The sequence below is a fragment of the Ursus maritimus genome, unplaced genomic scaffold (assembly GCF_017311325.1).
Source record: "Ursus maritimus isolate PB19 unplaced genomic scaffold, ASM1731132v1 scaffold_2, whole genome shotgun sequence".
Classification (NCBI taxonomy): Eukaryota; Metazoa; Chordata; class Mammalia; order Carnivora; family Ursidae; genus Ursus; species Ursus maritimus.
The window spans coordinates 18,006,927-18,020,505 of NW_024424452.1; the positions used below are offsets into that span (position 1 = coordinate 18,006,927).

At 52.7% G+C, this 13,579-nt stretch overlaps 1 protein-coding gene across 1 annotated transcript in view; it reads left to right on the forward strand.

Moving 5' to 3' along the window:
* GSG1L (GSG1 like) overlaps window positions 1–13,579 on the forward strand; it is a 214,068-nt gene that overhangs the window by 178,868 nt on the left and 21,621 nt on the right. Inside the window, 2 exon segments of the mRNA XM_040635173.1 lie at window positions 10,059–10,226; window positions 13,069–13,122. Of these exon segments, the coding sequence (XP_040491107.1) occupies window positions 10,059–10,226; window positions 13,069–13,122 (222 nt within the window).

Below are 13,579 nucleotides of genomic sequence, written 5' to 3' on the forward strand. Positions count from 1 at the left end.
GGGGGGGGGGGGGGGGGGAGCGGCAGGTACAGAGACTTTGGAGGAAGATGGTCAGAGTGGAGCAGGAAGGGCTCCAACTCAGAAAGACCCCCTTTCAGAGCAGTGGGGACTCCTGCTGATTTGGGCCCCTTCCCACTCTCTGCTTGGCCCCGCCCCTGCAAAGGCATGTGCCTTAAAGGGCCCTGGACCCTGCAACACCAGCCCTGATCCCTCGAAGTGGAAGCACCGCAGGGAAACCAGCTGAGGCTCTGGCTCCCTTTTACCCAATGCTTCCCTCCCTCTCACAGTTCCTGCCTGAGCTCTTGACCTCGGAAGCTGGTCATCTGAGCTAGAGAAGGGGACAAGGGAAAGGAATGAACATTTTTGAGTGTTGAGCACGTGTGTAAAATCTCAGCTGTGTATCGAGCCCTGGTATGTCGTCCTTGTCACAGCGCTATGGGGCGGGTACTTCGTGGAGAGGAAACTGAGGCACAGGGGACTTAAGTCACCCATCCAGGCTATCTGGATGCTGAGAAGCAGAGTGGGGAGCTGAACCCCGGCGGTCTGGCCTCAGAGCCCACACCCTCAGCCTCTGTATTGTGCCTCTCTGAGAACGGGGTGAAACAAAGACAGTTTGTAGATGTGCTTAGCACCCTGTTTGACACATAAGTGCTCTTAAACATCAGCCCTTTCTTTTTAAAGGAGTTTATTTATTTATTTAGAGAGCACACAAGCTGGGGGAAGGGCAGAGGAAGAGGGAGAGAGAGAATCTCAAGCAGACTCATGCTGAGTGCCAGCGCAGAGCCCGATGTGGGGCTTGATCTCTTGATCCTGAGATCACGACCTGAGCCGAAATCAAGAGTCTGGCGCTTAACTGACTGAGCCACCCAGGCGCCCCAGACACCAACCCTTCTAATATTACCGTTATTGGTATGAAATTAATACATGCAAAACCCTGAGTTGCAAGTGTGAAAACCAGGGCTCAGATAGGTTGGGTCACTCACCCTGGGGCCCACAGCCTTAAGTGGCCGTAGGATTTGGAGCCCCCTCCTCCCATAGGCCTCTCTAGAAGCCTCTAGCTCTCCACCCTGGCACTCAGCGTCTAAAACCCAGCCTGCTGGTGTCGGCCACGGGAACCTTTCTTTCCCTGAAAGCTGGGCCTCCAGCCCTGCTCCTCTGCTCCTCTCCTCCCTTGGGACCGGCCTCATTCTCATCTGACTTATTTAAGGCCAGGGCCCAATGTGCGGCCCCTATTAGGGCTGATCCATTTCTTCTTGTCACCGAGGCCTGCGAGATGGATCAGCCCCATTTTTCATCCCTTGCTTTTGGGGCCTTGCCAGGGCTGTGCAGTGTCATTTCTCTTGTTTAATATGTGTGAGGCCATTTGTCAAAATTCTGGCCCCTGCGCCGCCCCTGTCCCCACCCCAGGCACCAGGGAGGAGACCAGCTTTGAGACCAGACGGTGCTGGCCTCTGTCTCCCCGCCCAGCAGAGCAAGACAGACTGTGGGGGCTTGGGAGGTCGGGGAATCGGAGACGCCCAGCTGATGTTGGGCACCAGCTGCTGGGAGGGAAGCCTGCACAGGAAGGGGAAGGTTCCTTGGTTGGGAATCAGACAGCCTGGCTCCAACCTTACCTGGACATGCATGGCTGGGCCGCTGTGGGCCGGCGGCGTGGAGGCGTGGGTGAGGCCAGAGGAATCAGCTTGGGAGCAGACCCCCAGTCTGATGCTCTTCGGCTGTGGGCTCACACCAGGTCACTCAGCCTCCCGGGGCCTCAGTATCCTCATTTGTAAAATGGGGATGGCCTGAGTCTACTCATGGGGCTCTTGAGAGCAGTGCATCAGGTTTCTCTTCATTTAGACCACAGCAGCCTCAAATACAAATGTGTTATTGTCTCTTACGGTTTAGTGGGTTGACCGGGCTTGGCTAGGTCATCCTTGTCAGGGTCTTCCATGACGCTGCAGTGGGATGTTGGCCACAGTGGCACCCTCTGGGGCGTGGCCGGGCAGGACGTCCAAGCTGGCCCCTCCCAGCACGGGCTGGGGGATGCTGGCTGGGGCTGGGGGCTCAGCTAGGCTGTCAGCGGGAGCGGCTTCCTGCGGGGAGCACGCGTTCCAAGCAATCCGAGCAGAAGCTACAAGTTTATTTTATGACCTTGCCTCAGGAGTCACACTGTCACTTCTGGTGCGTTCTGTTGGTCAAGAGCAAGTGATGGGGCCGGATTCAAGGCGAAGGGGCCGCACAAAGGGTGAGCCTGAGGAGGTGAGGCTCGGGGCGGGGCATCTCTGGGGAGGAGCTACGATGAGGACCGTGCGAAGCGATGCGTGTGAGGTGCTTAGCACAGAGGATGTGCTCCACGAATGTTGCTGTTAGAGGCAAGCAACCCAGCCTCTCGGCGTATCCGTCTGTAGAGCAGGTAACAGTCACGCGTGCGTCATAGGGTTGTTGGAGGGACTACGTGGACCAAGCTCTTAAAGCGCTTGGTACACAGTAAGTGCTCCTAAGTGGCGGTCATTCTAAGTGGTGACAGTGACTTTGAACCTTTGGTAATGCTGCTCTCACTTGCTGGGAGGCACGTGCCCCGAATGGCCAAGCGATGACTCCCGGTGGGCGTGCAGGCAGCCCCTTGCTGTCTGTGCTCTGGCCTTCACCTGCCCTGGCCGTGCCCTCCCGTCCCTGCCTGACTCCCCGCTTTGGCCCTAAGCCACAGAACCCCATCCTCGCCTGAGCCCGGGGCCCCTCCGGCCGTCCTGCCTGCCTTCCCTGCCCCCCGCTCCAGCTCTGTGTCTCAGCTCCCCGAGCTGTCTGGTCTTGCCATGCTAACTCCCACGGAGGGGCTACCACGCCCAGGTCAGGGACCAGGACACAGCCTCAGAAAGAGCAAAGGCCCAGGTCGCACAGTTAGCAAACTGCATGCAGCCCGGGGCTGAACGCAGCCCCTAGATGTTTTGTGTGGCCTGCCATGGTGTTAGATAAAAGATGTATTTGGGCGCCTGGGCGGCTCAGTTGGTTAAGCATCTGCCTTTGGCTCGGATCATGATCCCAGGATCCTGGAATCGAGCCCCGAATTGTCACGCTCCTTGCTCAGCAGGGAGTCTGCTTCTCCCTCTTCTCTGCCCTTCCCCTCTGCTCGTGCTCACTCTCTCTCTCTCTCACACACAAAAAAATCTATAAAAATCTATACCTATTAAAAATACAGTGCTGAAAAAAAAGATGTATTTGTTTTTAACATCTTAAAAATCCGAGTTTGGGGCTTCTCTTGACTGTGAGAAGCTATGTCCTTGCCGAAGTGGCCTTGCCACATGACAGCAGGAGCTGGAGTGGAGTGGTGGCTGCCCCTTTAGATGGGGCATATGCTCTCCAGGTCACCCCTGTCCCCACCACTCCCTATTGCCCTGTATTTTCCCCACGTTATCACCCACCAGACAGGAATTTGAGTTGTGACCCCTGCGTGGAAGGTCAGCATGGCAGATTTCCTGGTGATGACAGGAACGTGGAAAGCTAGTCACTTTGTCCTTCTGTTTTGAATTTGAGCAAAATGGAGAAAGATTAAAAAAAAGGGCCCCTCCGACCACAACACACATAGCAAACCCCCAATCCTGAGGGGTAGGAGAGCATCATGGAGTTGTAGCTTTATAAGAGCTAGAAGCCCAGAGAGGTTAAGTGGTTTGGCACAGGTCACACAGCAAACAGTAGCAGGTTGGGCCAGTACCGAGGGGGGTGGTGCCTCTCTGTTTGCCTCTGAGACCCCATCTGTGTGAAGTTGATGGCCTCACTGCTAACCTCCCTTCTTTCCTTTGCCCCATTTCAGTCTCCACAACCCTGTGGAAACAGAAGGCTAGGCTCTTCCCTCTCTAGGGACCCTAGGCTGCCCTGCCGTTTCTGCAGGCCTTAGCTGGACTTTCAGCAGATCGATCCCTTAAGGGTGGGGGGTTCTGCTACTGTGACCACAGAAGGACCTTGGCCCCAAAGAGCCCCTGGAGAGGGTGTGTTTGCTGGTGTCACTGCTGAGAGTCTGAGTGGTCAGCAGGAAGCTGGAAGCTCTTGCTCTTTCTCATGTCCCCCAAGGCAGGGGGCTCAGGCCTCCTCCCCTCCCTCTAGGACCAGGGAAGGGAAGGAGAGGTGTGGCTGCCCAAGGGTGCCTGCTGGCAATGCTGGACTAGCTGGGCCTCCAGAATCTGCCATTGTCAGCTCCTGCTCCCATCAGCTCTGGGGCACTGGGCATGGCCTGGACTGATCATTTGTGTCCTGTCCTGCACCGTGACTCTCTGTGCATCTGTCCTGAATGAGGATGAGGGCTGCCCCCCTTGGGGGTCAGGTAACAGTCTTCCCACCAAGCAGGGCCTGTGGCGGATTGCAAGGTGGCGTCTATGCATTTCTGGATCTGTCCCCAGTACCCCCTGCCCCGCCCTGCAGCTCCCAGAGTTCAAAGCAGTTGACAGCCACTCTGTCCAGCCTGTCACCCTCCCCTTCCCTCCCCACAGTGTCCACTCTGCTCTCGGCTCCAAAAACCAGGCCAGCCACCCACGTACCTCGCTGCACCCGCTCAGAAGTGCAAGCTGCAAACCCCAGCAGGTGTTTGAGCCCGGGGTTTGCAAACTGTGCCCTGCCTGGGGGCCCAGAGCGGTGCTGGCATGAGGCATAGCAGGGAGGAGGGAGACTTGTGGATGTAACCCTGAGCCCCCCAACCACAAAACCAATACAGTGTTTTTATATCTGTTTGTTCAGTCTGTTTTTATCGTATCTGTATTTCTTCATTCTACAAATATTTACTGAGCATCTACTGTGTGCCAGGCACTGTTCTGGGTGCTGAGGACATAGCAGTGAACCAAACAAAGCTCCTGTTTTCGTGAAGCTGAAGTTTGGTGTGGGTGGGAAGACCATCAAAAACCAAATAATTGGGGCTATCGCTTTTGGGGAGACGGAGTAGACATACTTCTCCCTATTCCTCCTGCTAAGTACAACTGAAATCCTAGAACATTAGACATAAAGCAAGCGTAAGAAGATGCTGAAAGGTAGACAGAAGACAGTAGGCTGGACTGGGGCCAAGAGACAGCACGTTGGTGAGTACTTTTTCTAGTGCATTCCAGTTTGGAAATGAAGAAGTCAGCAACCCAGCACTGCCAAACGGCACGTGCACGCACACGCGCACACACACACACACACCCAACCAAAAGTCTGCTTTCTGTAGCCAAAAGACCAGGAAAGGGGCAGCCTACCAAGACAGGAAACTTAGCAATAACTGCTCTCGATAGTCCTACATCACAGAAAACAAACCACAAACAAGCCAACAGTTGTGGTTTGACCCCCCCACTCATGCCAAGCTTAGACTCACCTCACCAGGCTGTCATGAGGCCCCTCACCGGCTGCGGTGAGAGCAGAGTAGGGAGCCGGGAGGGTCACTTTGCTGGAACAGTAACAAGTCCCACCCACCCAAGAGTGGCAGTGGCGGTCACATGCGGAGCCCGGACCCCTAGCCCCAGCAGGGGGTAGCATGACTAGAAGTTTCCCCTTAAGACTGGGAACACCACTCTTCCTCAGCCCAGTGCTGGAAGTTCTTGCTCATACAGTAAAGCATGGAAAGTAAACCAAAGGCATACAGATTGGAAAGGAAGAACTAAGCCATACTTATTTGCAGATGACATTGGCGGTCTATGTAGAAAAATCCAAGAGAGCTACCAAAAAATGCCTAGACCTAATAGACGAGTTCAGTACAGTCTTGGTATACGAGAGAAAACCACAAAAATCAATTGCATTTCTTTTTTTTTTTTAAGATTTATTGATTTTACAGAGCGTGTGAGTGTGTGAGAGTGGGGGGAGGGGCAGAGAATCTTCAAGCACACTCTCCACTGAGCAGGGAGCCTGAAACCAGGAGTCAGACGCTCAACCAACGGAGCCACCCAATCAATCTTTTAAAAAGATTTATTTATTTATTTGAGAGAGAGAGAGCCCAGGCAGGGGAAGGGCAGAGGGAGAGGAAGAGAATCTCAAGCAGACATGCCGCTGAGTGTGGAGCCCGATGTGGGGCTCTGTCTCAAGACCCTGAGATCATGGCCTGAGCCGAAACCAAGAGTCAGATGCTCACTGACTGAGCCACCCGGGCGCCCCAGTGCCCCAATCAGTTATATTTCTATAAACTAACATTGAACAGCTGGACAACAAAACTAAAAATACAATACTGTTTGCACCTTAAAAAGTGAAACGCTTTGTCATAAATCTAACAAAAAACATCTGTAGGACTTGCATGCTCAAAACCACAAAATGCTAATGGGAGAAATCAAAGAAGATCGAAATAAATAGAGAGATATACCATGTTTGTGGTAAAGACGCCAGTTCTCAAGTTGATATACAGGTTTCATGCAATTCCTATTAAAATCTCAGCAAGATTTCTTGTAGGTATAGACAAGAGTATTCTAGAATTTATTAGGAAAGGCAAAGGAACTAGAATAGCTAGAACAATTTTGAGAAAGAAGACGAAAAGTGGGAGGAATCAGTCTATCCAATTTCAAGACTTAATAAATAGTTACAGTAGTCTAGGCTGTGTGGTATGGGTGGAGGGATACACAGAGATCAATGGGCAGAACAAGGGACCCAGAAATAGACCCACACACAGAGGCCTAACTGATATTTGACAAATATGCAAACCCGTTAAGTGGATGGGGGAGTAGCCTTTTCAGCAAATGGTGCTGGCACTATTGGACATTCAAAAGAAAAATCAATCTTGATCTAAACTCCATGCCTTGTATAAAAATTAACTCAAAATGGGTCATGGACCTAAGTATAAATTGTAAAACTATAAAATTTTTAGAAAAAGAAAGAAAATCTTTGGGCTCTAGACATAGGCAAAGAGGTTTTAGATTTGATATCAAATGGATCAAAAGCATAAATGGGAAATTTGATAAATTGGATGTCAGCAAAATCAAACACTTGCTCTGTGACAGACTTGTTAAGAGGTTGGAAAGACAAGTTGCAGGAAGAAAACGTTTGTAAGCCACCTCTCTGACAAAGGCCTGGTATTTAGGATCTATACAAACACTCCAAACTCAACAGAAAACAACAACAGCAGCAAAACAATCCGATTAGAAAGTGGGCAGAAGAACACGAACAGATATTTTGCCAAAGAGGATAAACAGATGGCAAGTAAGCAACTGAAAAGATGTTCAACACCATTAGCCATTAGGAACATGCGAATGAAAACCACAATGAGGTGTTACTACACATCTATCCGAATCGCTAAGATAATAAAAAAAAAAAGTGACAACATGACATGCTGGTGGAGATGTGGAGAAACCCCCTGATGTAAGGGAACAAATGGTTGATACACACAGCAGCCGGAATGACTCTCCAGAGAATTATACTGAGTATGAAAGCCAGTCCCCAAAATACGCACTGTGTGATTCCATTTATGCAACATTCTTAAAATGACAAAATTAGAGAAATGAGCTGATTACTGGTTGCCAGAGGTTGGGAGGGGAGGGGTGTGGCTGTAAAATGGCAAAGGAGGGATTGTGGTGGTGATGGATGGAGATGTTCTGTATCCTGACTGTATCTGTTTCAGTACGCTGGCTGGGGACTGTATTTGCAAGATATTACCATTGAGGGAAACTGGGTAAAGGATACATGGATCTCTCTGTATTATTTCTTACAACTGCATGTGAATCTATAATTATCCCAAAATAGAAAGTTTCATTTAAGAACAAAGAATAATAAATAATAGGAAGAAAAGCTACAGGAGAATTACAGGGTGTGGCGAGGGCTGAGATGAAATTGAACAGGGGTGTGTGACAGGGAGAGACGCGCCTCCTCTGGTTGGGTCATCAGACTTGGGAGTTGGACCTGCTCCTGGATAACATCCTTGATCATATAAAGACTAGAAGTTCACTTTAAAACTAAGCTATGTAAGAGAGGGGAATTTATAGAAAGTAATTGTACAAGAAGTTGGGTAGCCAATGACAGACACCCAGTTCAAACTGGCTTAGGGAAAGAAAAAAATTCGATAAAGGAACTTGGGCTCCCATAACTGAAAAGTCCAGGGATAATGGCTTCAGCTCAGGGATCTAGCTCCTTACCATGGCTCTGCTTTGAGTCAGCCTCCTTAGCAAGTTGCGTAGTGGCAAGACAGTCTCCAGCAGCTCCAGGCTCAAATCCCACCAGCTTGGCACACTGGGAGAAATACGTCCGAGAGTCCTGGGATCAAGTCTCATTAGCCTGACTTGGGAGTCACATGCCCATCCTTGAACCTGTTACTGTGGCCAGAGGGAAGTGTTGCTCTCACTGGCCACGTGTTGGCCATGTGATCACCCCTAAAAGTTGGGGGTCAGGCCAGCTCCACACAAACCATGTGGCCTGAGAGGAGGGGAACACTGGTCCCTTAACAGAATGGATGCCAGTCAGGCAAAACCAACCTATGTATCCTCGTGGAATCCCAGGAAAAGCCTGCTTCTTTATTCTCTAACTTCACGTTCTGAGTTTCCACCTCTGTAGTTCAAACACACATCCCACTTTGAACTAGTCTTGAGTTTTATTGCTTAGAAGAGAGAGTATCTGACTGGACCAACTTTGGTCAGATGCTCAGCCCTCATCCAATCATCTATGAACAGGGGGCAGGGTCACCTACTGGCCTCTTTGATGATGGACAGGGCGGTTCTAAGATGGGCCAGGTGGACCCCGTCGCTGTCTATTACAGACACAAAAGCTTCTGAGAGATCTAAATTAGCTCCTTAGTATGAAAGAACAAGGAATCCATTCACGGTTTTGGCAGTAAGGGACAGGTGATGATAGGGGATCTCTGTGAGAAAGGCTGAATCCTCACACTTCCCTTTGCTTTCCTTCTGGGTGGCCTGGGGCTGATAAAGAGAAGAGCAGTGGGTGTGTGAGGTGGGCTGCCCTGACTTTGAGGAATGTATGGGTGGGGATGTTGAGAGACCCGAAGGGTGGCTGGCATAAGGGGAGGCTGGATGCTCTGAGACAGCTGAACCCCCGATTCGGAGGAAACCAGTCATCAGGGCAGAGACTGGGGAGCAAGGACCTGGAGACCAGACTGGGTGCAATGAGCTGGAGCCAGGCAGGTCCCCACTCCTGGTTCTAAATGTCACCGCCCAGTCTCGGCCAGAGGAATTAGGTGGGAGGCCACTTCTAGAAGAGACACTGGGTCACAGTAGACCAGCAGCCTGGCCCGCTGATCTCCAGCCCCACACCGCCCTTCCCTTCTTTCCAGTTGTGGCTAGGACAGATTCTCCAGCTCCGGCTGGCTCCGCGTCCACATCACGTGAGTGTGGCCAAGAGTGGCCAGTGGTGCTTGGAGGAAGGGTGGAGCAGAGCACCACACGTGTCCTGATAACTTAATCTCTCAGAGCGAGAGTTTGGAAATGAAGCCAGACAGAAGTGGCTAGTAAGAATGTTGAAACTGCTGATGGCAGTAATGACAGCAAACCTTTCCTGAGGGCCTAGTCTATGGGCCAGGCCCTGTTCTGAGGTGTTTGGAGTGGCCCATCTCCTTCAATCCTTGCAACGGCGTTGTGAGCTGGTGCTGTTGTTACGTCCATTAAAATGATATGAGGAGTAAGAGGCAGAGAGGTTAAGCATCTTGCCCAAAGTCACACATGAGGAAATTTAACCCCATGGACCCCAGCTTTTAGAGTGTCTGCCCCCCTCCATCTACTTCTCTGTCATCACTCTCCCTCACTCCAGCATCCCAGACCTCCTGTGGTCTGCGGACTGTTCCCTACTGCCTTGCACCTCTGCACCTTTGCACATGCCCTTCCCTCTTCTTGGAATGCCCTTCCCCCCGGCAGACTCTCGTTTGTCCTCCAAGACCCTGTGCAAGCCTGGTTGGGTTCTGGTGACCTTGCCCGAGGCTGGCCCCCTTGGATGGAAGGTCTCGCTCTTGCCTTGCCTCCCAGTAATAAACGCTGTCATGTCCGTGTCACCGAGTACAGCCTGAGTGAAGCAGGGACCTCATCTTGGTCTTCTCTGGCCCAGAGGAGGCAGCTGTGCAGGGTGGATGCATGTCCGGCGGGTGGGCTTTCCTGTCCGCTGCCCAGCCTCACTGTGGCGCCTCTCTCCTCGTCTCTTGGCAGCCTGGCGTGGGGCTCCTTCACCTGCTGCATGGCGGCCTCTGTCACCACCCTCAACTCCTACACCAAGACGGTCATTGAGTTCCGGCACAAGCGCAAGGTCTTTGAGCAGGGCTACCGGGAGGAGCCGACCTTCATAGACCCTGAGGCCATCAAGTACTTCCGGGAGAGGTCAGTGCACATGGGTCACCTCTGGCCACCATTGGGAATCCAAAGCCCAGGGTTTGGCCTCAGTGGCCACAGGGCTCCAGTCAAAAACTGGAGTGAGTGATCTGACAGAAACATCCTTGGGGGGTAGTGGGGGTTGAAGGGACAGGCTGGGTGAGGCAGGGTTTGGACCCCACTGTGTTAGAATATCTGGGACATTTTGATGTTTTATGGGACGTGAGGTTGCCTTGCGATCAGAGCCTGAGAAACCAAGAGGAAGAGAACTGAGTCTCAGTGTTTGGTACTTAGCCCCAGGCTTCTGAGAACCAGGCTTCTTAGGGGCATACAGAGAATGAACCAACGGCCCCTTCTTGGGCTCTGTCACAGCACTGAGTGAAGAGAGGACCCAGCAGTGGGGTTGTTGATGACTGCTGGAGGAGGAGGTCTCCTCAAGGCCAGGGACTACATCTGATCACTTGAGTCCTCAGAGTCCAGTTGGAAATAGAAGAAGTGACAATAAGTTGTGTGTGTATGAATGGACGGATGAATGGTTGGGTATATGTATGTGTATGGTCAGGTGGGTGGATGGATGGATTTATGAATGGATGGGTGGGTATGTGGATGGATGGATGGATGGACGGTTGGATGGATACATGTATGTATGTATTGGTGGGGGATGGGTGGATGGATGGATGCCCTGTCAGGAGCACAGAGGGAGAGGCCTGGATATAGTGGGATCCACAAATCCGCGGACAGGAATGGCGGGCATGGCTGGGAGACCCTGCACCCTCTCCCAGGGCACCACACCCATCTTCACACCGTGACCCTCAGCAGACTCCCCTCAGTCACCCCTGAAAGCCCAGTGGGTGGATGGATGGATGGATGGATGGTGGATAATGGATGAGTGGAAGGACAGACAGACAGATAGCATATTTCCTGGGACCCCCTCCTAAGTAAACTACCCACACCCAAATCCTTATCACAGTGTCGGTCCTGGGGGAGCTGACTGGATATGCAATAATGCCTTTCAATGGCAGGGAACTGAAAGGTTGTCAGGACTGATGACCGTCTGAGGAGGAAAAGGGGGAAGGAGGCTGTGGAGCTGCATTCTCTGTGGGGCAGTGGAAAGGTTTCAAGCCGAGGAGTCACATGACGGAGGCCACACAGGGACCTCTCTCTGACTGCTGCAGACCCTGTCATCTCTCCTGTGCCATGAGGGTCTCCTTTCTGTCCCTTGAACACGGCAAGCTCACCCCCTCTTGGGGCCTTTGCACTTGCTCTGCCCTTGCCTGGAGTGCTCACCTGGCTGGCTCACTGGGGTCTCAGCGTGCACGTCGCCTGCTCGGAGAGGCCTTCCTTAACCCCTCGCTCTAAGTTTGCCCCACACACTCCAGTCGCTCTTTTCCCAGAACACCTACGCACCCTGACCTTGGTCTGTTTGTGTTTGATAGTTTGTAGGCCGTGAGCTCCAGGATAGACGGGCTTCGCTGTCTTGGTCCCCGCTGTATTCTGAGCACCTACAACTAGGCCAGGCACCTAGTAGGTGCTTTTTTATTTTTCTTTGGGTAACCGATGGAATTGTTCTCCCTGGAGACCTCAGGCCTGGCTGCCTCTTACCGTTTCAGCCCAAACTTCTTCATCGGGCAGATTCAGCTTCCCAGCAGCCCCATGCTAGAGTCCCAGGTCAGGTGTCCAGTCTGGGGCCAGGCAGCTGTGGCTGGGGAGCTCAGACTGCCCAGGCAGACAGGGCTGCCTCGCCCGTGGCTGCGGACAAAGTGTGCTCACTAGGAGGGTGGCCATGGCCAGCAGAGGACGGGACCCGCAGTGGGCACTCCAGAAATGCTAATAGCAGCCGCACGCACAGCCGGTGTCTAAAACCACCCCTTAACGCTGCATCCCCAGCTGTCCCCTCGGCTGCGGGGGAGCCTGCGGCATCCGCGGGCGGGCTGGTTTTGCTGAGGCAGAAAACAGGACCTCCTAGTACCCCAGCAGCAAGAAGTTGCTGTTTGCTCCTGCCCTGGTTGCCACGGTCCCTGGCAGCTCAGGCCCCAGCTCTGTGGGGCAGACAGATAGTTCCCAGCATATGTGCAGAATATCACTTTACACGTTCATAACTCGAGCATCATGCACAGGTTAATCAAGTTTTATTTCCCATCCTCTCCGAGGAGAACATTTCAGCTTAGCTGGGCTGTTCTGGTTTTTTTTTTTTTTTTTTTTTTTTGGTGCCTTCCCCACAAAGCCCAGAGCATTGGATCTCTGTCTGTACAGGCTTGCAAGTGGCCCAGCAGCAGCAGGGCTGCAATTCTGCAATGGCCAGTGTCCCCAGAACTGCAGCCATGGACACCAGGGGAGAGATCGGAGGGGCCCACCTGCCTAAGTTTCCTCCCCCTTGGGGGACGGGGGGTTCCATGGAAGGGGGTGGGAGTAGGGGCTTGGGGGAAGCCTCAGTCTGAGTGTGTGGGCGTTCCAGGCCCGTGGCTTCAGTGCTGTGTGACTTGGGGGAAGGCGCTGAGCCTGTCTGGGCCAGTGTCCTCTGACCCCCAGCGGGAGAGCCCAGAGCCGTCAGCATCCTGGGAAGTCACACTTTGATAACCCTGGTAATGTGCTGAGCACAGAACTCCATTTTGCGTGTGTGAGTCTGTTTCCTTTGCCACTGATGTGAAATATAAAGCTTGGTAATGATTGGGACGATTAGCTTAGGAGATGGCATTTTAGGCATTAGGAATCTAAAAACCAGATTAATAAGCACAGCAGACATATGGTGCCTGCCCCGTGCCAAGCACTCTCTGTCTGCTGCGGATGTGACTCGGTGACTCCCACCACACCTCTGCGAGGTAGTAGGTACTATTGTGTTTCCGTTTCATAGATGCGAAATCAAGGCACAGAGAGGTAAAGCGACTTGTCTGAGGTCACACAGCTGGTAAGTGCCAGAGCTGGGATTTGAAGCAGGCCACCATCAGTCTCGTGATGTGTGGCCTCTCAGGACTGGTCAGCAGCCTCTGCCCCGCGGTGTTGAGGTGGGAGCTGGGCTTGCAGGGGTGACTGAGGGGAGTCTGCTGAGGGTCACGGTGTGAAGATGGGTGTGGTGCCCTGGGAGAGGGTGCAGGGTGTCCCAGCCGTGCCCGCCATTCCTGTCCGCGGATTTGTGGATCCCACTATATCCAGGCCTCTCCCTCTGTGCTCCTGACAGGGCAAGATGCCGCCCCATGGGGGCTGATGGAGGAGGGAGGGCCTGGTCTGCCCCCACACCCCACCCTACTCCTATTGGAGTTTTCTCTGGGGAGCCTATTACAGGTCTCGGGACTCGGGCAGATTCTGAACAGTTTCCCGGGGTTTTGAAATGCGTGTGTGTGTGTGTGTGTGTGTGTGTGTGTGTG